The sequence below is a fragment of the Zootoca vivipara genome, chromosome 9 (assembly GCF_965207765.1).
Source record: "Zootoca vivipara chromosome 9, rZooViv2.hap1.1, whole genome shotgun sequence".
Classification (NCBI taxonomy): Eukaryota; Metazoa; Chordata; class Lepidosauria; order Squamata; family Lacertidae; genus Zootoca; species Zootoca vivipara.
This window is the reverse complement of record NC_142592.1, coordinates 46,819,641-46,844,201: the sequence shown is the minus strand read 5'-3', so window position 1 is coordinate 46,844,201 and position 24,561 is coordinate 46,819,641. Positions and strand designations below refer to the sequence as shown.

The window sequence follows — 24,561 nt, the reverse complement described above, 5'->3', positions numbered from 1 at the left end:
GTGATATACTAGAGTAAAATGTGCATGAAAATGTATGTATCAGTGAAAATAAGATACAAAAATGCATTATATTGAGAAGCATCACTTCGTAAAACTGCATACAGGCATGTATTTTAGGGGAAAAAATCACACTAAAATGCTGATGAATTTACACGAGGTTGTGTTTTTTTAAAAAAAATCACAAATTGTTGCAGAAGTGTGGAGAACTGAATTTAGGATTAGAAAAATGAGAAAGTCTTCTCTTAGGTCTACACCCCAAAGCACTGACCCCATAGGCCAAGCATGTTGTTGATTTGCCCTCTAGATGAGGCCAGCACAGCGACATCAACTGACCATGAAGCAGCAACACTTCCAGGGATTGTGCTGCACAAGCACTGCGAAATAGCTCTGCTACGGATGGTGGTGAGGAGAGATATTTCATAGCATCCAGCCCACTCTCTTCACAGCATTCACTGAAAGAACAAATGCTACAGCCTCATCTATTACTAGTATTTGCACCTCTCCTTGCCAATGACAATAACACACAATACAAGTGTTGTGGGAGGAATTTAATAAAGAAAAACAGTTTAAAAAAGATAGTGAAAAACAACTGAAAGGTGCAAGAGGAAATAAAATGGCAAAATGCTTCTTTGGTAGGGATATTATTTATTGATTTTAGCTGAAAGAGAGAATCTCCAACCTGAATCAATGAATAACAACAACTTACTAACAGTGCGTGGAAAGATTATTATTTTTCTCATGTGAGGCCAATTGTTTTCTCCTTTCTGAATAAAGATGGGCATCCCTGCCTATCAATACAGCGTGTTCCCTGCATGGATCCAAAAAAGCGAAACAGATGCTCAACTGCTGCATTGCTGCCAGCAAAACAGTGCTGAGCTGCAGTTCGCTCCTTTGAATTAAAATCCTGGAGGGAAAACATACACAGCCTCATTTCCTTCCCTAATTCATTGTGGCATTCACAAAGGATTTGTGTGAGATTCTTTTCTTCGTCTTTGTTTAACTCAAAAGGCATACATGAAAGCCCCAAAAGCCCACCACCCCAAGAAATGTTTTCCAAATTAAAAATCAATAGAACAGGCGCTGGTGAACGTGGCGAATGATGACTGAATCTGCTAGATGCATAAGCTAGCAGCCAAACAGTGCAGTGGTTTTTGTGGGCTTATGCTCGTTTCTACAGCAAATCAGCATGCATTTAGTCAGCTGAAGTTCCTAGGGTCTCCCTGTGGAGGAACACTGACCTTTCTTTGTAGTCAACCAGAGGGACAGAGGTGTTGCACATGCCTCATGTTCTGCTAGGTATGTGCTCTGCCTAATGTTCCTTCCTAGAACTAACTCTACCAACAGCAGGGAGGAAGGAGGGCCCCAGGATGGGGGGATTCTGATGTTGCATTTCAGATGAGATGCTCTTGGTTTCTGAACAGAAGTGATGCACATTTTACAGGCTGCTCGAAATCTCTGTGAATGCACATTTCGGGTTTACCCAGGCTCTCGCGATGCAGCCGCTTAAAAACTAAATTTGACAGGATAAGAATTGCCAGCTCAATACAGCTTCTGCTCAAAGAAAAATACGAATGTGCCCAAAGCAAAAGCAAGACAGAAAAAGGAGCAAGCATGGGGTATCAAGGACAGCGGGAGCTCTAGGACAGGAGCATGTGGAAGAGGATCTAGCTAGTGGGCCAGAACTTGATTTCCAGCCCCACCCGTGCAGGACAAGTGTGCCTCCTTCCCTTGAGAAGCACTACTCAAGGGGCTTTTCAAGCATCAAAACCCCTTTAATCCAAGACTCACTTTTGCATATCGCACTCCAAACATCATATATGGCACCAGGGTGGGCATGGCTTGGCCTAAACACCCTTATGGACCAAATGGAGAGGTCCACATATGCTGTAGAACAAAGAACCTATTTTGTAAAACTCCCAGCTATGAGTCGAAGCAAGTGAAGTATGTCATATGGTACAGAAGGTAAGGGAGAACTAACAAAAACCCTCTGCTTGAGTCACCAATCAATGTTATCTAGGTTCTTTCCTTTCCTGACTCACCACATGTTTTTTTTTACGCTCATTTATACTTTTGATGTATTTTAAATGAACTATAATGGCTGGATTGACATTGCTATACAGCATTGTCATGTACCATAAGTATGAATTGCTGTGCTTATGTTGCCTATCCTGTATAGCACTTTGAACATGGTGTATTTGGGGGAACTGATGTTGATGAACAGTTAACTACAAATAGGGTAGATCAGGCCACGTCCAGGGTCATAACTTCCTACCCTGCACCTGAGCACTGAAGTCTCTGACTCATCATGTCCCTGTTTCTGTACAAAACAACTGCTGGTGCTTTCCACAAGAAGGAAAGAAAATGGCACTCATTTACTGTCACTGAATCCCAAATGTTCTTTTCCCCACCGACATAAGACCTTGTGAAATTTTCTTGAACTCATTAGCTGGTGCTAATTGCATTTTCCAGAGTTCTTGGTGGGATAATAAAATGGCATTTCTTACCTGTCCATAGAGAGTTGAGCCACCAGTGTTACATCGGTGTTGTCTGGAGCAGACTCATACTCGTAGTGTAAAAAATACAAGTGAGTGCGATGTACAGTGAAACGCTCCCGTCTAAACTCATAACACAGGTCATCTTCATCCAGCTCAGACAGCTGTTTCTGGAGCTGTAGTGGGGGCAGGGTGGTGGAGGGGAAACAACAAGCATATATATTACTAAATCTCTTTTAGTGAAGGGTAGTAGGTAGTAGGTAGTAGGGGACCCAGGTGGCGCTGTGGTTAAACCACAGAGCCTAGGGCTTGCCGATCAGAAGGTCGGCGGTTCGAATCCCTGTGACGGGGTGAGCTCCCGTTGCTTGGTCCCAGCTCCTGCCAACCTAGCAGTTCGAAAGCACATCAAAATGCAAGTAGATAAATAGGAACCGCTACAGCGGGAAGGTAAACGGTGTTTCCATGTGCTGCTCTGGTTTACCAGAAGCGGCTTTGTCATGCTGGCCACATGACCTGGAAGCTATACGCCGGCTCCCTCGGCCAATAATGTGAGATGAGCGCGCAACCCCAGAGTCGGTCACGACTGGACCTAATGGTCAGGGGTCCCTTTACCCTTTACCTTTAGTAGGTGCCTCACTAGCATCTTGTCACTTGCATTCATTGCATGTGTGAACTTTCTCACTTACAGACCCTAAGTCATCTCACTTACAGACCCTAAAAGGAACAGAAGGCCTACTTCACACAATGCATAATTAACTTACAGAACTTATTAACCAAGTATATTTTTATAGTGGCCATCAGCACAAAATAAACTTTTTTAAAGGAACATGGGAAATTGCCTTATACTGAATCAGATCACTGGTCCAGCTAATTCAGTAGTTCACATGGGTAGTGACTCTCCAGGTTTTCAAACAGGAAACATTCCCAGCCCTACCTGGAGATGCCAGGGTTTGAACCTGGAACCATCTGCATGCAAAGTAAAGCCCTTCCAGCAGCAATGGGCATGTCAGTGGAAACTACCCAGGAAAGCAAAACACAACAACAACAACAACAACAACAACAACAACAACAACAACTACAACAACAACCCCAACAACAACACCAAAACCTCATCTAAGGTTTTTGAGAGAAGCTAAATATTAACCAGTGGGAGGGGAATACATGTATATCATCACCATCATATCCTACTTTCTATGAACTTTCTGAAGACATCTAGGCTGGCAAAATTCTGCCGCTGTATATGCCATTCTGGATCCAGCCTTGTTGCAGCAGTGATATAGCAAGACTTACTTTTAGGCAGTGCACCAAATACTCTAGTTTCTGTCAGGGATATTTGAAAGCTATGCCATTGGCATTCTGGGAAAAAAACACACATCAAGGGTTCCTACTGCTGCAGGTATGTTTTCTTTCGAAGAGCCATCCTCCAAACTCATGCATGACTAATTGGCTCACCAAACAAAACAGTAGAAGAATTGATTATAGTTTGGGGGTTGCATTTGCTCTTGGCCAACCTTCCAAGGGCCCCATGCTAGTGGTGGGTGTGGTCACCTCACACCTTCTCATGCAGGAACAGAGGACATACCCACCAGCAGACACATTCAGCACAGAGCCCCTCTTCCTCATCTCAGCTGTGGATCAACCAAGCAGGGGGATTACAGTCCTCTCTCCAGCCATCAAATGATCAACTGATGGCCAAAGATGCATCCTGATCTTCATTTTAAAAAAGTCTTTGAGTTGCACACACATCCCCACCCACAACACCATTGGCCATGCCCAGATATTATGAAAGCTGGCTGATTTCATCCAATTCTTGTCTCCATGTGTTTCTTCCTCTCTTCCTCTTCCCTACTCTAGTCAGCACTGTGGGCACAAATTCTCCACCATCTTACATTTCATTCACCACTGAAAACCTCAGTTCATCACACCCTTGTTCAATTTCATTCCCCCTAAGCACAAATAACATTTTAAATAAAGCCAGAAATGACTAGATGAAACATCTTAATTTCCTTCCATGGAAAGACATTAGCATTCCCCCCCTTATCAGTTCTATTCATCAGCCTAAGTAGAAATGGTTAGAAGAGCTGTACCATACCACTCCTTCGAGATATCATAGTATCTTCTTCTTTTTTTAATTTCACAAATAGCCAAGCTATAAGTTGGTAATTGCAAAGTAGCCATTATCTAGGTCACGGGTGTCAAACACAAGGCCCGGGGGCCTAATCCGGCCCGCCAGACCTCATCATGTGGCCCGCGTAGCCGCTGCTGACAGTAGCTGCTGACAGTAGTTGCTGACAGTAGTTCTGGAGCCTGCGATTGGCCGAGGGTCAAAACCGGAGGCGGGGCTGCAGGTGGAGGCCGGGGCGCTGGAGCCGCGCTGACGGCCTTGGCCAGGGAATTTCAATTTCGAATGAGGCTGAGGGAGGCAGTGGCTCAGCGGCCAGATGGGGAAGTGAGATGCAGGAGGAGGAGGAGGAGGAAGCCCGCCAAGGAGGTAGGAAAGCCCTACAGGCGCCGCCGGCAAAGTTGGTGCCGGGACAGAGCAGCGCTGGATTTTTTTTTGGCGGGCTTTGTTGTTGTCTCTGAGAGCGAGTGAGGCGGCACTGGGGAGCCGCCGCCCGCTGCTTCCCTTCCTCTCCTCGGCTGCATCCGGGAGGTGGGCGAGCGAGCGGGCGAAAGGGACACGGAGTGAGCCTGAGGGGGAAGTAGGCAAAGCGCAACAGTCACTCTCTTGATGGAGCCAGGTTTCTCTTCCCTCTTCCCCCATTTTCTCCTCATAGACACTCGGGAGGGTGCCTGGCTTTTGCTCTGCCCCCCACCCCCGAGCCGCTCTTTGGCTTCTCAGTTCCGGCGGAGCTGCTCCCCGGGGGGCGGCCGGGAGGGAGGCAGCAACGACGGCACAGGTTCCTGCTCTTCCCGCTCTGCCGCCGCCTCCTCTCAGCCCCTCGTGATGTAGGGCTCCAGATGGAGTCGCCTCGCGGTTTGAGTAGGTGGGAGGGGAATTTTTTTTGGGGGGGGGAGGTTTTCAAGCCTCCTCTGCCTGCAGTCCCGGTAGGGAGAGGTGGCGGCGAAGATGACAACAGCGCGGGTGGGGGGAAGAGCAGCTCTGAGGCGAAGATGCACATCCGCTGGGGCTGCCGCCACCTTCCTCCTCGGGAAATCCGCTGCCCTCCCTCAGCGCGAGGGGAAGGGACTCTGGCGCTGAGGAGGGAGGATGCAAAAGCAAAGCAGGGAGTTGGCGCTGCACCGCATGTTCCTGCCCCTCTCCAAAGCATGGGGTGGGTTGCAGCGTGTGGCATCCTGCCTAGCGGGGTTTGGGTGTGCGCAGGGCGGGAGAGGGAAGCCCTCTTTCCATCTGCAGGTTTTCAATCCCAGCAGTGGCTTTCTCCTTCCTGCCGAAGGTTTAGTTGAGCCCCCCCCCCAAGCCGTCGATCCCCACCTTTTGTTCAAATTTCCCTCGTTTACATCCCCTCCCACACACGTGCCACGACGCAGGAATGTGATCCGCGTGGGGGTGGGAATGAGCTTACATTATTACAAAAAACAGTAATAATTGAATGCAGTGACAATAATTTATGATAATAAAGAGTGGACACATAGTCCTACAGACACAACCGGCCCTTTGAGGGTGACCAAACTGCTGATGCGGCCCCCGATGAATTTGAGTTTGACACCCCTGATCTAGGTAGTCACTGAGTGATTATCAGATTACTCCAGGCTTCTAAGATAAAAGGATATAACAACTTAATTATGAGCTATGGAATAGCACTATGGACTAAATTATGTCTCTGACTACTGCTGAGGAATGGAATAAAGAAAGATCGCATTTCATGCCCTAGTATTTTAACTGGGGGTGGGATGGAGCCAGAAGGGGGTGGGATGGAGCCAGAAGGGGTCCAAATGCAAGTTTAATATTTATGTAACATCTTTCCATGGTGGAAATGTTGTGTTCTATTAATTAATTAATTAAATTTATATCCTGCCCTTTCTCTCGAAGGAGCCCAGGGTGCAAAAAGAAGAAGAGGGGGGGTGGAGTCTTAGAGACAATTCCAATACAGAGCTTTGATCTACAGATGGTGACCCCGAAGTGTATTTTTGTCCAACAGAAACCCTTCATTAGTGGTCAAGCTTGACCATAAAGTTCGTGCTGTCTTTCAATGGGAACTTCTCATTTAAGGAGCACATATGCCCAAATATTATCAGGGCATTACATATGAAATCCAGGAGAAGGAATGTAATTAACAACATGCAGTGAATGCGTGTGAGTGTGTCACATCTGCTGCCCTGCATTGTCTCTCTTGCCCAGGCATCCCCAAACTTCGGCCCTCCAGATGTTTTGGACTACAATTCCCATCATCCCTGACCACTGGTCCTGTTGGCTAGGGATCATGGGAGTTGTAGGCCAAAACATCTGGAGGGCCGCAGTTTGGGGATGCCTGCTCTTGCCAGTCAGCCCCATACTACCTGTCAGGGAGTTGTTGCGGCTACTCCCGAGTAAAGACATCCCATTCCATTGTGTATTTAAAGGTTTTATTGCGCATACTATTTACAGTGCAAAGATAGCAGAAAACATGACCACCTAGTCACTCTCAGAACCCGGCAATGGTGCCCGTCAGCTTCGGGGCCAGCATAATAACCGGGGCACCCCGAAACGCTGCCCCTTCACACTGCGTTTGGGCGTGCGCCTCAATTCGGGTGCTGGAAGGAGCGGTGTCCCTTCTTCCCCTCGCTGGCTGGGGCAGTGCCTGGGCTCCGATGCCTCCCTGAGCCATCCCTCCTCCCCTAGATGGTCAGAGTGGTGCAGGGGCTCCGATACATCGCTGAGCCCTTCTTCCACCAGCTGTTCTCTGGAGCGTTGCTAGGGCTCTGATGCCTTGCTGAGCCTTCCCCCTTCCATTCCGCTTTCCCCTGACCCGCTGCTAACACTGTCGCTGGGCGAAGTGCTGGTCAGGATGCTGGGGGGAGGCTCCCTGTAGGGAGTCCCCCTGACACTAGCCAAGTCTGCAAAAGTTTTAATTGGCATGCTTCACATTTAAATTCCCTGAACACAGTTTGTGACAAGCCAATACATTTTGACCAGAGTATAAAACTAATTTAAAATACGCTAGTCAGTTTCTCGATGATCTAGAGAAAAGCAAGAAATCATGAAGTTTGATAAAAGTTAAGATGTCTGTGTTTGTGTGCCTCCTTGGTATTTTAGGCTTCAGCACATTTAACTTCCAAATACCTCAGCAACTTTTCCGACTCAAGGCCTAAAGCAGGCACCCCCAAACTTCAGCCCTCCAGATGTTTTGGACTACAATTCCCATCTTCCCCAACCACTGGTCCTGTTAGCTAGGGATCATGGGAGTTGTAGGCCAAAACATCTGGAGGGCCGCAGTTTGGGGGTGCCTGGCCTAAAGTCTTAGATGCTGCTGCTGCTTACTCTGCTGAAGAGGATCCTTGCATTCTCTTTAAATTATGCCAAAGAGCAAGTAATAATGCAAACTCATATTTTGAATAATTATAGCCTAATCTAAGTGAAAGATGCATGCAATTAGTCTGTATCCTCAATGTGTCTACAGTGTTATTAAATTACATTGCATGACCAGAAAACTGGCAGGACATGAACAAATTTGCTGAATTATACACATATTAGTTATATGCCCAAATTTATAATGAAATGCCAGTTCCAACCTATGCATTTGACCTGCCCTTTAAATGCTGTGTTTAGGCAAACATCTTTGTAACTTCTGCTCATGATATAAAGAAGTGTAAGAAAATTTCCATTTATAAGAACAAGCTTTAGATAAAGGGGGCTGTGCAGCTATCCAAGTGGACAGTTTCTTCCTGATTGTACATATTAAGCTGGAATAATTTTAAAAGCCCTTGCAATCCTCCTTCACGAATCCCCCCACAGAGAATGGCTGCACAGATACAGGCGGAAACTACTTTCATTAGATTTTGTATAAAATAATGTAGAAGGTGTATGAAATACAAAACAAAAAACTACCAAAGAGATACAGATTTCTACCAGCTCAAAAATAAAGAGGAGAAAAGGGGTATTTTCTAACTTAGTTATTTGGACAGTGAACTGGGGCATGCATCTCAACTTCAGATCAGAGGAAACTGCTTTTGAGGTGGACCTAGATTAGAGATGGGGAATTTGTGGACTTCCAGGTGTTGTTAGACTCCAGTCTCATGAATCCCAGCCAGCTTGGTCAATGAACAGAGACATTAGAAATTGTAACCTAACAACATCAGTGGTGGAGGGTAGAGGGTGGGCTGACTCCCTATCCTTGGCTTAGACCAGTGATGGCGAACCTATGACACGCGTGTCAGCACTGACACACATAGCCATTTTCAGTGACACGCGGCCGCATGCTGAGATCTCACTTCCGGCCGGCGGCGGAATGCCGCAGGCAATGCATCTCTGGGGGCCTTGTGGACTTCCGGCGAGCCAAGATGGTGGTTGGCATGGAGCCGTGGAGCTCCTGGAAGTGACCAGCGCTGCAGGAGCTGCTGAACGGGCTCCCGAGCCACCAAAACTGGGCCACCAGTGCAGCAACTGGGGAGCTGCTGGACCCACCCACAACCCGTGAACCTGACGGACGGCCTCAAGGCACTCCAGAGGCCGGAGGAGGAAAAAGGAAGCCCTGGCCCCGCTGCCGCCGCCCCCGCAAATAGGAGGGAGAAAAGAAGGGAAAACAAGGCAAAGGAGAACAGGGGCCCGCTCGTTGCCGTCCGTTTTGCCCCCACCTCAAGGGAGAGGAGGGAGCCCTTGGAGGAGAGAGAAGAACCCTGACCCTGACCTCGCTGCTGCCACCGCCACCACCTCTCTGCCATCCCAGGAAGAAAGAAGAGACACCCAAGTAAGTTGAAACCCCTTCCCTGTTGTCCCGCTGCCACGCAAGCATAGCCGAGTGAAGGGAGAGGTGGGCTGAAGAGGGCCACGAGGAGGCACAGGCCCAACCCAAGCCCACCTCCCCAGCAGCAGACCCATTGGAGGAAGGCCTGAGCCCAGAGTCCCACTGGGAAATACCTCTGGGTTTTGCCTTATTTCCCCCCCCCCTCTTTTAACATTTTTTTTTGAATTTTTTTTTAAAAAAACTTTAATAATTTTTTCTCTCCCCCTTTTCCTTTTTAAAAGGGGAAACAATGATACATTTTTGTTATTTAAATATCACGAAATTATGGTTTTTTCTCTCGAAGTGACACACCACCCAAGTTATGCTCAGTTTTTTGGCGAATTTTGACACACCAAGCTCAAATGGTTGCCCATCACTGGCTTAGATAGACATAATCCATCTACCTAGACAGTTGATTAGCTGCTCCTTGCTGTCTATCACAGAAAACCTTAAACAAGAAGACATGATAGTCCGTGAAACAAATTCTACTACATGAGGGCTGGTTTGCTTTACATGCAACCAACTGAAAGCTGATGTGACAAATTGCAAATGTTCACCTTTTGACTGTGAGTCGCCTGCTACATTTGGTCTTCTACAGCTAGTTTCTAGCCTTTCAAAGTTCTCCAAGCGGCTTCATAATATATTAATATTTACACAACCCATATGGGAAAATAGGCCAAATGATTGTACAGCTAATTCTGCATGTTCAAGGGGACTTTGGGTCTTCTACCTCCAGACAGCAGGTCCTTGTGCACCACGCCACAAACTGAGCTGGTCTTTCAAATGTAGATTATAACACAACACAGATTTCTCCTATTCAAAGAAGGAGAAGAAGAAACTGGGCACTAGATATGCCCAAGTCAAAGGACAAGCTAAGCCTACCATGGCCAACCTTCTGTTTTAGAATTCTCAGTACGTTAATTAACTACTAAAGCTGAAAACAACAACTTCTCAAAGAAGTATTTATAGCCTGGGGGTCTTGTACAGAGTGGGCCCTGCCATTAGGCTGAAGGAGGCAGCTGCCTTAGGCAGCTAGTTTTAGGTGACATGAAAGGGCATCAAATCGATGGTTATTTAACTTATTATTACAGTGGTACCTCTAGTTATGAACTTAATTCATTACGGAGGTCTGTTCTTAACCTGAAACTGTTCTTAACTAGAGGCATGCTATTGCTAATGGGGCTTCTTGCTGCCGCCGTGCCGCCGGCACATGATTTCCATACTCATCCTGGGGCAAAGTTCTCAACTTCTGTTTCAGTGTATCTGAAGAAGTGTGCATGCACACGAAAGCTCATACCAAAATAAAAACTTAGTTGGTTTTTAAGGTGCTGCTGGAAGGAATTTTTTTATTTTGTTTCAACTACGTCAGACCAACACGGCTACCTACCTGTAACTAACTCTTCCAGGTTAGTGGAGTTTGTAACCTGAGGCGTTTGTAACCTGAGGCGTTTGTAACTCAAGGTACCACTGTACTGCATTTGTACTGCTGGGGAGGGAGAAAGGTGCCTGTGGGATTTTGTGCCTCAGGTGCCCAAATAACTTAACCAGCCTTGGGAACTGTGCACCCTGACACCGGAGGAAAGAGCTCTCTGCTGCTCTGCCTCAGGCAGCAAAATATCTTGAGCTGGCCTGCTTGTAGGCATGGACCTAATTGTGAGATTAAAGGCTGTCCTTGATGGATACAGTTATCTTTCAGTGCACAGTAACTACCAACTTCTTTTACAAATGGATTTTTTTAATTAGGGGAAGAAAAGCTTAAAGCTCTCCCCCAACATCTCATAACAGCAACGAGCACAAATCTCCTTCTAAACCAGTTTAAGGTCTTGCACTTGCAGAGCTGCTCTTACTGCTCCAATTAACACGGCTCCCTCTTTTGAAAGGAGGATTATTATTAATGCCAGTAGGCGGTCACAGTTTTATAGCTCATGGTGAAATACCAGAGAGGACGAGGTTTCTGAACCTTTCTGAATCTTTAGTAACTGCACAGAAGAGAGGCGGTTGACAGGTCTGGTATTTCTGTCCCCCAAAACACTGAGGCAGGACAAGCTGCATCAACTGAAATTATCTCTTCCCAACAATTTACAAGCACGGACCCTGCTCTCTAGCCAACACTTTTGTCTCCTTCCCAACTTCCAGTACAGTTCAAACTACTGCACCCACAGCCCTGCTGTGCAGGGTGAAGAACACAGGAAGCTGCCCAATGCTGTGTCAGACCACTGGTCCATCTATTGTCAACACGGATTAGCAGTGGCTCTCCAGGGTTTCAAACAAGGGTCTCTCCTACCCTACATGGGTATGCTGATGATTGAACTCAGGACATTCTGCATGCAAGGCAGGTACTGTACCACTGAGCTACAGCTGTTGGGGTAGAAAGTGGGTGGCATGAAGATTGCTGCACCAGCCTAGAAGTGGTACAGTGATTGGGCTCATATAAGGCCAGATGGCATCTTGTCATATCAGTGAAACTGGCTTGGGATCCAGGCTATTTTTATCCCTCCCACTCAGCATCCCTATAATGGCCTGTTCCAAGCTCATAATGGCCTGCTCCAAGCTCTTCCACTTCCAGTGAGGATCTGGCTGGATGGCATTTTTTACCCTTTACTGGAAAGGGAAGTGCTGTACTGGTGGCGTGTCCCTTGGGCCACTCTGTCGGCAGTGACTGGATGGAGGCTGGATTAGCAAGCAGAGCTCAGCTCAATCCAACCTCCCACCCCAAGCAACAGGGCTTGGATTGCTCTGATAGTCGTAATGCCATAGCTGCCAAGCTTTCCCCTTTCTCGCGAGGAAGCCTATTCAGCATAAGGGAAAATCCCTTAAAAAAAGGGATAACTTGGCAGCTATGCGTAATGCTCTGTGTTCCATGTTCCACATGGTTCTAAACTTTCTCACACATACAGCATGCTGTGCTTTGCCTTTGCAGCTTTCATTGACCCTCCCCCCCCCCCATGGCTAGCCAAAACACATACCTGCTGTGGCTCTTCTGTGGCTTTCCATTTAGGGGAAAGGGGACTTTTTTGTATGTTTGTCCATATACAAATAGTAGTGTCGGTTGTCTGCTTATATCAATTTAATTTAACTTACGTGGTTCTATGCTGCGTTTTTTATTTTTAAAAAAACCTCAGCTTGCTGAAAGCAAACACACCTTTGCATCAAGCTGAGCAATTTAGAAGTGCATATACAACCCAGGTGGCGCTGTGGGTTATACCACTGAGCCTAGGGCTTGCTGATCAGAAGGTCGGTGGTTCAAATCCCTGTGACGGGATGAGCTCCCGTTGCTTGGTCCCAGCTCCTGCCAACCTAGCAGTTCAAAAGCATGTCGAAATGCAAGTAGATAAATAGGAACCGCTACAGTGGGAAGGTAAACGGCATTTCCATGTGCTGCTCTGGTTTGCCAGAAGCGGCTTTGCCATGCTGGCCACATGACCTGGAAGCTATACGCCGGCACCCTCGGCCAATAATGCGAGATGAGCATGCAACCCCAGAGTCGGTCACGACTGGACCTAATGGTCAGGGGTCCCTTTAACCTTAGCTTTATAAGCAAGTCACCATTTGGACTGCATTATTCCAAAGGAATTGTCCAGGAACTTCTATGAAGGAGCTGTTAAAATGTTCTGCATTCCAAAACAGGCTCTAGATAGGCAGTGCTATTCCACTGGTGTGCAGAGACTAATTGCAACAGTATTTTTCGTCTTGTTGATCATGCGCTCCCAGGCACAGCAGTTAGCTGGTCTGAATTTATAATCGGAGTGGTTTCAGCAGCTTTTAATTTTCCTGCTGTTTCCTGCCCTCAGCTGCTGTGCTTTTAGTTCAGTCTCTGCTCTGAGTATCCCTACAGTACATTCTAAAGTAAAAGGATCTATCCTGCCTCATCCACATTTTCCAGGCAGCTCTTTGGAGACACTGAAAAGGAACCTCGAGGGGACCTCCTTTTTGTGTGCCATTTCCAGGCCTAACTTCATGTTGTGCTTTGGTGGTTCTGCCTCTGGAACATATTTTGAAGTACAGTGGTACCTTGCAATACGAATGCCCTGCAATACGAACTTTTCGCAAGACGAATGCGTCTTGCGATCTGATGGTGATTCACAAGACGAATTCATTTTGCGAAAAATTCGTCTTGCGAATCGCAATTTCCCATAGGAATGCATTGACATTTAATTAATGTGTTCCTATGGGCAGAAAAGGGACCCAGGTGGCGCTGTGGTTAAACCACTGAGCCTAGGGCTTGCTGATCAGAAGGTCGGCGGTTCGAATCCCTGTGACGGGGTGAGCTCCCGTTGCTTGGTCCCAGCTCCTGCCAACCTAGCAGTTCGAAAGCACGTCAAAATGCAAGTAGATAAATAGGAACCGCTACAGCGGGAAGGTAAACGGCGTTTCCATGTGCTGCTCTGGTTTGCCAGAAGCGGCTTTGTCATGCTGGCCACATGACCTGGAAGCTATACGCCGGCTCCCTCGGCCAATAATGCGAGATGAGCGCGCAACCCCAGAGTCGGTCACGACTGGACCTAATGGTCAGGGGTCCCTTTACCTTTACCTTATGGGCAGAAAAAGAAATTTCAATGCATTCCTATGGGAAACCGCGATTCGCAAGATGATTTTTTTGCAAAACAAATTGATTCGCGGAACGAATTAAATCCGTCTTGCAAGGCACCACTGTATGTGTTGTGAGAAGTGATGCTTATCAGGAAGGGCGGTTGCCATGGTGACCGCGGCATGAGTATTTGTGGATCCTGTTTTTGACCCTTGCCCCCTAGCTACTATTCTACCACACAAGACTTTGGGGACAGAAAAAGTGACGTGAACAGGGACTTCAGCCAATTATTATATGATTATATTACATCCTTATTTACAGGTTGTCTTGTAGCACACAGCCCTCAGAAGAAGGCTTACATAATCAATCAGTACTTCCCCATAAGCTATCATCCAACATGTTTGCACTAGACTTGAACAGAACTGAATAAATCCTCAAAACTCCATGTATAAAAATCGGATCCCTTAGTGGCTGGGCAATCAAGTGGCTGGGATTTTTTTTCTGACACAGCTCTTTCTGGAGGTAATTAAGCATTCTTTGTTGCTGGCAGGGTAATTCCCTTAAAACTGGTAACATGCAAGTTCTTTCAGTCACAAAACTGCTCTACCCTGCACCACAGCTTTTATCACTGCCACTGCTCACAGTACTTTTGGTGCTTCATCATACAAATGCCCCTGATAGAAGTCACTGCAAAAAGAAAAAAAAGTGAATACGGAATGAATATGAGGCCTTTACTAGAGAAATTATATCTTGCCTTACAGCTTTTGCTGTGAAGTCACAACTGGGTATACTAAACATACTACAGAACAACCCTGCGCTTTACAAGTAGGTCCTCTGGTAATGGAATGCTGGACATAAACATTAAAGCTCTATAGAAAGCTCATAAATAAGATATTATAGTGTGCATTGCTTTTACGACTTTCATTGGAAACTTACTTTCAGCATTAAAATAAGAAGAGGCGGGGAAGAGGAGGATGAAACAGGCAACAATGCTTGATCTAAAGGCCACTAATCCTGCTGAGGTCCTTTCCACTTACTTCAAGGGCTGTAAATTCCCCCTTCCACATTTCATGCCATGCATGAGATATGCAGCAAATTAGTGCACAACCCTTGTTAAATCTGGTGGCTCATTTAGCAACTGTGAAAGCAAAGTCACCAGATGACACGGGTGGTGCTTTCCATATATTGTCACCACCGGTTATTAGGCAGCATAAAAAAACCCTTCAATAGTTTCCATTTTACAGGCCATGCACTTAGCACAAAACACTTCTTTTTCTTACAGTAATTTTCCTTTTTGTACCAAATGTGCTCCCCGTTATATTTGAACTAATGGTATGAGATCTCTCCCCTTCCCTCCTTCTATCTAAACCCAATCACACAAGCCCAGTCGCCATAACAGAGATTTTTTTAAAAAAATTAATGTCAGGATATTCATCTCCCTCTTCTATAGAAAGCAACTAAGCAGTAGAATAACCAAACTGTAAACATGAGGAAGGGGGGGGGGGGGAAGCTTATGAATCCCGATAACAATCACATGCTACAATAAGCTACCATTGACAAACATTTCCAGCATCTCAGCTCTGAAGTCAAGTATGCCAAGTTCTTCGGCTTCTTCCCTTGATAATCTCGGCCATCTGTGTGCTTGTTATAACTAAAATGAATTATTCTAGTAAGCTTTTCATGACATTCCATCACATCAACTCCCACGTCTCCATCTCTCCTTATGTTGGTATGATCAGGTACTGGCAACTTCACAAAGGGGGATGCTAAATTGAGTTTTCCCAAAGAAAGCTTGGTTTTAAAAATGTTAAACAGGGGGAAGAACTGTTTTGACATACATACAGGAAACTGTTGTTGTTGTTGTTGTTGTTGTTGTTGTTTACCAGCCCTTCACTAAGAGGTCCCAGGGTGGGTTACAACATTAAAACACAGTATCAAAAATAGTTTAAAACAACTTACAGTCACAAAAACAATGTGGGTATTAAACATTTCCATGCCAAGTATCAAAAGCCAGGGCAAAGAGGCGCCATCACAAAACTAAAAGACGCCTGCTTCTTGGGAGAAAAGCAATGACAAACCTAGACAACATCTTAAAAAACAGAGACATCACCTTGCCGACAAAGGTCCGTATAGTTAAAGCTATGGTTTTCCCAGTAGTGATGTATGGAAGTGAGAGCTGGACCATAAGAAGGCTGATCACCAAAGAATCGATGCTTTTGAATTATGGTGCTGGAGGAGACTCTTGAGAGTCCCATGGACTGCAAGAAGATCAAACCTATCCATTCTGAAGGGAATCAGCCCTGAGTGCTCACTGGAAGGACAGATCGTGAAGCTGAGGCTCCAATACTTTGGCCACCTCATGAGAAGAGAAGACTCCCTGGAAAAGACCCTGATGTTGGGAAAGATGGAGGGCACAAGGAGAAGGGGACGACAGAGGACGAGATGGTTGGACAGTGTTCTCGAAGCTACCAACATGAGTTTGACCAAACTGCGGGAGGCAGTGCAAGACAGGAGTGCCTGGCGTGCTATGGTCCATGGGGTCACGAAGAGTCGGACACGACTAAACAATTAAACAACAAAACAACAACGTGCAATGAAATGCCTATTTTTAATACGGAAGAATGTTTCAAAACAGGAAGGGGGAATTGGTGGACCTCCAGATGTTGTTGGAAAACAACTCTCATCAGTTCTGATTACCTGTGATGCTGGCTGAGGCTGATGGAAGCTGCACCCCAACAGAGGGTCAGAGGGTGCCCATCCCTATTTTAGAACTCAAATTTTACTGACAGGAAAAATGTACAAATTTAATACATAATAATAATGTTGAAGACAGTGTGATACTTTGCTCTGCCCACGAAAATGAAGAAACATATTTCTTTTTTCCAATTTTTTTTTACTCAGGAAACATATTTCAATGGTAAGCAACAGACTTGGTTTCAGAAGTTAGGCCCCTGGTACCCCCTGGTTTTTTATATAAAAAATATTTACTTAAACTTCCAGCCTATCCTGTTTCAAATGCTTCTGATGTCAAACCATTACGTGAAAATGGTGTTCTATCCCTGGAGCAACTACAAAATCATTTTAGCATCTGTGAATGATCTCCTTCACAACAACCCACAGTACAAAAACTCAAACTAGGGAGGGAAATCGCAAAAAGAAGAAACCACTAGCATGTAGCAGAATGCATAATATACAGGAGAAATGAGCTACTTTGCATACAGGCAAAAAACAAGGAGCATAAGGAAAAAACTATAAATCTAATTTATGCTCTCTGTAATGCCTCTTCTTAACACTAGTGTGCTGTAATGAGGCCAAAGCGTAACTGAGGGCAGTATAAAACCTATTGAACTCCATTAGGTATTTAACAGATATTTGCATTCCAAACAAGCTCTCTTAATTACAAATTAAATTCTAAATGCAATACCTCTAATAACATGAAGTTGCTAAGTTGTAATAGCTTACATATTGAAATGACCCCTTGAGGGTAAATTCTGACACAGCCAGATTGCAAGTGACAGGCATAAGCCATTGATCTTGTAAACAATGAAAGCTACCATTCAACCACCCCTCAAATTATCTGAGGCAGAGCAGTTTTGAATCCTGTACTAGTATTTGCTCTTGTGTGGGGCTAGCCTGCTCACTGGGCAAATGTAATTCCCACCCCTCCCAGCACCAGAACTACATACAAGGAATGCCAAGCAGATCATTTTGGGGAATTGGCACTAACATTCCCAGCAGGAACATAGGAAGCTGCCTTATTATCCTGGTTCTCACCCAGATCATGATGAGAAAGGCTCTTACTTGAGAGTAAGGAAGAGATCTTCATTGAGACAAATAAGATATACAAGCTCAGCAAAATTTAATGATCACAGTAGCAGCTACGCTCAGGAAATGAAAGGCTAGCCAGGCTAGAAGCAGCAGTTCAAGTCCAAGGAGTCAAAGATCAGGGAAAGGAGGCCAGAACTGCATTGGAAAAATTGAGTTTTCTCAGTGGGGTGCAATGCCCACCTGCCAAGCTTTTAAAGGTGGGTCAAGGTCGCGCACTTGCAAGGCTCTTGTTCCCAGGTCTCAGCCCCCCCCCCATGTCATCCTCCTGTTTTTCCTCCTTGTCCATCTCAGTCTGCCATTCCCGAGCCTGGTGATCCCTCAAGACTCATGACAGGACATTGGTCTATCAAGCTCTGTATTGTCTACACTGACTGGCAGAAGCAAACCAGGGTGTTAAACAGGAGATATTCCTCACCCATCCCTGGAGATGCCAGGGACCTTTTGCATGCAAAGCAAAACGGAATGACAGCCCTTCTCTTGTAAGGAGCAGCCTCCATATGTGCTGCTGCCATCTATCTCTGAGCGTATTCTTTATTGTCTTACCTCCCCCAACTCAGCTTGATCGTTTGCTTTTTGGAAAAGGGAAATATTACAATTAATGAATGAATGACATTTGTATTCCATTCCATTCCATTCCAGTCCAGTCAATAAAGTTACCTCTGTGCTAAGGTATACTACATAAGTGCTGTTAGCCAGGCTTTTGAAACATGGGGACAACTGACTTCACCTAGAAGTAGAGCATTCTGTGTCACTGGTCCCATGCTGAGGAATACTCTTCCACCAAAGATTCGGCCAACATCCTTGCTGCTAATTTTCAGACTTCTCTTCAAGCCAACAGGCTTATCCAGTTGTGCTAAGTTTCTCAAGGTGCACTAGTCATTTTTATCTTGTACTTGCCTATTTTGTTGATATTTTATATGAGACGGCTATCTATCTATATATTATAAGAAATGAAATAAAAATAAATACATTGCAAGGCTTTCCACTGGTAGTCTGTGTTAACAATTTATGGTAAGTGACACAGTGGAGACTATAGGCTCACAACTAGAATTGTCATTTAAAGGAACAGCCCCCCCCCCGGCTTTCTATCCGTGGTTTTCAGATATTAAGTTTTCAGGCTTGTATTCTAAATGTTGTTCACGTAGTTGGAAAAATTTCTTTTAAAAATTGCAGGTTTTGTAAGGTATTTTGAAATATCTACTTAATTTCTTTTCTGTGTTGTTAGGAACACCTTTTAAGATATAAATAAAACTCCTCCTCACTTTATTGCAACTAAGAAAGGAGTATATTTATTGCTGGAATGCACTGAGCAGGAACTGAAAGGAACTAGAGGGGGGGAAACTTTGAATAGAAATAGTGATGAACTACAGAGGCCTCATTTGAATGTATTGCAATAAAAATGAGATTTTGCTTCCAATTTTAAGCAACCACAGCAATGGAGAATTATGTCCAAATTATGGTTAGTCTTCATGCAGTGAGGAAATAAGCCAGCTTCAAACCATGGTATGTGAAGCTGGCTTGCTTCCATAAACCATAGCTAAATTCAACCGCAATTTATGGTTCAGAGACATTAAGGTAAACAGTAGTTAACTGAAACTGGAAAGAAAAGTTTATAATCTTGTTCTCATGGCCACATTGACATAGGAGAAGGGAGCATACGAGCTCCAGGCTTGTATATTTTACATCTAAATTGAGACAGTATGCTTGAGGGTTTAGTTTCTTTGTTGTTTTTTTAATGATGTGAGAAACTGTAGTTCTATCTCGTAAGTTACAGCTGTGTGTGTGGTGTAATGCTTGAACTGGGAGAGTATATCTAGAGGTATATGTAATTACCCTTGATTTTTAGATGTGAAATTATGCACAATACAGTGGTACCTTGGTTTAAGTACACAATTGGTTCTGGAAGTCCGTACTTAACCTGAAGCGTACATAACCTGAAGCAAACTTTCCCATTGAAAGTAATGGAAAGTGGATTAATCTGTTCCCGACGGATCCGCGGAGTACTTAAACTGAAGCGTATTTAACCTGAAGCGAACTTTCCCATTGAAAGTAATGGAAAGTGGATTAATCCAATCCAGACGGGTCCATGGAGTACTCAACCTGAAGCGTACTTAACCTGAAGTATGAGTGTAATTGGTTCTGGTACTTGACCTGAAGTGTACTTAACCTGAAGCGAACTTTCCCATTGAAAGTACAGTGGTACCTCGGTTTAAGTACACAATTGGTTCTGGAAGTCCGTACTTAACCTGAAGCATACCTGAAGCGAACTTTCCCATTGAAAGTAATGGAAAGTGGATTAATCTGTTCCAGACGGGTCCGCGGAGTACTTAAACTGAAAGTACTCAAACCGAAGTGTACTTAAAATGAGGTATGACCGTAGTTAGCTTCATGAGTTCTAAAGCAACACGACTGTCTCTTTAAGAAGTCAAGAAGAGAAGGAAAATTACTCCAAAAGGGGGGGGGAATCAACAGTGCTCCCTCCAATTGCAAGTACAGATGCCTGATCAGACTGGCATCTGAATCTTACACTGGTGACAGCAGAGCCTCTTCCACTGCACCCGAGGGCAGAAAGCTAGCTTGGGGGATGCAGGGCAAACAACAGACCTCACATAGCTCTGTCTGGCTACTGCTTCCCAATTCCCAGCATCTGCTGCTGCTGGAGGCATCCACCTCACTTTCCCTAATGATAAGTCTGGCCCTGGCACAGAGTAATAGATCAGGCATCCACAAACTGCGGCCCTCCAGATGTTTTGGCCTACAACTCCCATGATCCCTAGCTAACAGGACCAGTGGTCAGGGATGATGGGAATTGTAGTCCAAAACATCTGGAGGGCCGCAGTTTGGGGATGCCTGGTAATAGATCTTCACTCTATGGTTGGTAAAAACATTTTCATTTTTGTTTTGCTGAGAGTGATGAAACTCCACATGCTCAGAGTAGTGCTTGTAGTCCACAAAAGGTTATGCCATAAAATTTTGTTAACTTTTAAGATCCTACAGGACTTGATTTGTGGCACATAATTTCATTGGAGGGGGTGTCCTATTTTGGGAACTGCACCAGGACCCCCAACCACCCTAATTCAGCCTTGTATTTATTCACCATTTGTACTGGCCTCGGTCCCGTATACCTGAAGGAGCGTCTCCACCCCCATCGTTCTGCCCGGACACTGAGGTCCAGTGCCGATGGCCTTCTAGCGGTTCCCTCGCTGCGAGAAGCCAAGTTACAGGGAACAAGGCAGAGGGCCTTCTCGGTAGTGGCACCCGTCCTGTGGAATGCCCTCCCACCAGATGTCAAAGAGAACAACAACTACAGTGGTACCTCAAGTTACAAACGACTCGACAACCGATTTGACTTATGAATGGGGGTAATGGCCCCGCGCTTACAAATGTCTCAACATCCGAAAGCAAACCACGGTGGTTTTAGATAGGGATTTTTTTACTTACGAATTTTTAGATAGGGTTGCTTCGACTTACGAATTTTTCCGTTTCCAAAGCATTCCTATGGGAAATCACGTTTCCAGTGGCGTTTTTCGACTTACAGTTTTTACGACCTACGAAGGTGCCTTCGGAACGGATTAAATTCGTAAGTCGAGGCACCACTGTACCAGACTTTTAGGAGACATCTGATGGCAGCCCTGTTTAGGGAAGCTTTTAATGTTTAATAGATTACTGTATTTTACTGTTTTGTTGGAAGCTGCCCAGAGTGACTGGGGAAACCCAGCCGGATGGGCGGGGTATAAATAATAAATAATAATGATTATTAATTATTATTTGAAGTGTGACCAGCTATATACATATAGGAAGCCTAAAAGTAATTGTTCAGTATGTATTCCTCTGCCACCAGCAAAGCCCTCTTCCTCACAGGGTGGTTTTGAGCATAACACAAACAACAATTATAAACTACCATGAATATTAAATTGGAGAATTTAGGTAATGAGGAATTTTGGGGTGCCCAAACTCCTTTTCTTATATCGGCACCTAAAATTATCTTCCTACCTTGTTTCTGCTAGTGAATTCTGTTGTAGGTGGCTTTGCAGAAGTCTGATTTAAATGCATCATGCAGTAGATCCCGCCTCTAACATTTTAAACAAATTGATACTGCATACACAAAAGAACACACCTTTATATATAAATATCCCCGCATTTAACTTAAAAAGGACCACTTTGCCGGAGGGACTTGAATTGCAAGTTTTGTTCTACTTGTCCTGAACACTGCTATTGTGCTTCATAGGTACATGGAAGGAGGAAGAACTCAGCATATAGCTATTACGGAAGGAAACTAGCTGTAATTTCAAACAATTTCCTACAATAATTGCACCTTCAAATGCTTTCCCATTATACAACTTGCAATATATGCAGAAATACGAAGACACATAACTTTTCAAAAGTATAGGTCTAGCTACTTCCATCTCTTCATCATTTCAACAATGTAGACTATTGAGATTGGGAGGCGTTTTGTGAATCCAGTCTTTTTTCCATTGCATTTCTACCTGGGAGTGGGGAGGGCAAGAATCATAACTTAATGGCAGATCACATGCTCTGTGTGCAGAAGGCCCCTGGTTTAATTCCCAGCATCCCCCATTAGACGAATTAGGGATGGGGAAGTCCTTGAATAGCTTGTGCCAGTCAGAGGGAAAGGAGGGTGAGAGACAGAGAAAAGAGGGTGCCTCACCCACTTTTGGCTTTGGCTTGGCAGTCACCAACAAATTACCCATGAAGACATAAGGCCCATGGCAGAAAAGGGTTCCCCACACCTGCTTAAGGATACTGGAGACTCTATACCCCTTTTCTTGATAAATTTGTAAAATAATCTGTGGTAGTCAAGTCTGAATGACTGTTATGAACCAGTCTGAGAAAGCTATCTTCTGAAAGTTGTGTGTGTGTGTGTGTGTGTGTGTGTGTGTGTGTGTGTGTGAGAGAGAGAGAGAGAGAGAGAGAGAGAGAGAGAGAGAGAGAGAGAGAGGCAATGGACTCGCCAACAAATCTATACTTTTTCACCTGAGATACAAGCCCTCCTCCCTCCAAGTTGCACAGGTCTATGCAAAACAAACCTCCTGCCCAGTCTTTAAACCACATGCTTCCAACTTACATTTTCGCTGTTGACATCAGCCTCACTGGGGCACCCAAAGAGTTCCCGCCTCAATAAGTTCCCGTCATACTCTAGAAATGTCAGGTAGAGGTTGCGGAAAAATTCAACATGCTTGTTCTTTACTCTCAGCTTTTTGGGTGAGTTCCAATGGATCACCTAGGAGAAAAAACAAAGCATGAAAATGCAGCCACATTTGCCTGCTGCCTTTAGGGAACATTCTTCTCATTATTGCTACCATCATTTTACTTCGTCCTTTCTCAGTGTTGGAATCTGAATGAGGATTGGAGTGGGGGGGCACTATTTAGGGTCTTCCACAGTTACCTTTTCTTCAAGGAAGCTGGAGAACATGAAGCAGTGGGAAAACATCCCTATCAAACAAGGACATATAATAGGACTCTATCCCATACTGCTGCATCCTTACAAACAGTGATACATAACTTGAAGACTTGCAGTGATGTGAATTTTCTGGAAAAGTTTGAATTTGAAAATTCAAGATTAGTTTGCACTGGAAATTTTTTTTCTGATGCCCTACAGAGTGATATAACTTAGCATGCTTATTTTACTTGTATTGAGTAAACAAAGCCAAAACTTTTGAAACTGTCAAGCTTGCCTAATGTTTAGTTGCAGTTGGCACCCATCCACTGCTACTAATGAACTTATGAATTGGAAAAACTTTCTGCAGAAAAAAAAATTAAGCACTGGGGAATTTTCTGCCCCACACCGCTGAAGTCTTGTGCTGCATTGTGCATGGATACTGTGTCCTGCCAGCTTCAACAGCTCACCTACTGTGTCTTCAATAGAGGCCAGGCAGCCCATTTAAAAGGTGTCACCCCACCATTCCCTACCCCCAGCCCAATCAACAAGCCACCATTCATTCTGCTTTGGCAACGTAATGGGGAGATGATAATAGGGTGAGAATTAAAGGCCCTGAAGAAAAACCTCCAGTGGGATCAAGAAGTGACAGATTGGAACAAATTCATTTTATGGAGATTACATTTTAGGCATAAAATGGATTCTTTGTTTCAAGCATTAGCTTCTATGAATTCCAAAGAGGCCAAGATGTGTGCATGCATGGGAGAAGGGGGAGAGAGAGAGGATTTTGTTGGGAACTCTTCCAAACTGGGGCTCCTGAAGGCTTTGTACATCCATTAGAGAAATTACATGTAGGGGCGGCAGCACTCTGAGCAGCAAAATAATTGCCAAGAGCCGAGTAAGCAGTGGCTGCCGTGCTGTATCACAGCTTTATTTAACTTCCTCGTGGCACTTCTTATTACAGTACTCATCTGAAAGCATCTTCCTTAGGCATTGAGACCAAACCTATTTGGAATTTCAGAGTGCCGACTTTGCAGCAAGGCCAAAACCAACTGCTGAGGGATAAAACGAGCTATGTTAACAAAAACAAGAAGAAATGAAGTAATCTCAAATCACTTAGGATCATACGCTACTTCATGTTCTCTAGTTTCCTTGAAGAAAGGAACTGTGGAAGACCCTAAAATGGTGCCTCCCCAATCCTCATTCTGTACATGATGCTGGCTAAAACTCTGTCTGCTTGTAAAACGGGATGCTTTTTGCTGCTTATGTGGAGTGTCTAGTTTTAGCTTCGAAATACCAAGCCTCTGAATGGTGCAGTGGGATGGTCATGTAATAAGGCACAGCGGAATTGTTTGCTGGTCTGCCCTACATTCAAATCCTTCAGTGTGTATCAGCCCTGGAGAAATAGCCTCACCTTCTTTTTTAGCCCAT

General features: G+C 44.9%; 1 protein-coding gene across 2 annotated transcripts in view; it reads right to left on the bottom strand.

Annotated features, from left to right (window-relative positions):
- Positions 1-24,561, bottom strand: part of LARGE1 (LARGE xylosyl- and glucuronyltransferase 1) — a 315,504-nt gene that overhangs the window by 30,841 nt on the left and 260,102 nt on the right. For both annotated transcript variants that reach the window (XM_035126642.3, XM_035126643.3), the window contains exons 10-11: positions 22,819-22,974; positions 2,505-2,668 (exon numbers count right to left, since the gene is read on the bottom strand). In XM_035126642.3, the coding sequence (XP_034982533.1) occupies positions 2,505-2,668; positions 22,819-22,974 (320 nt within the window). The remainder of the gene's footprint in view (positions 1-2,504; positions 2,669-22,818; positions 22,975-24,561) is intronic.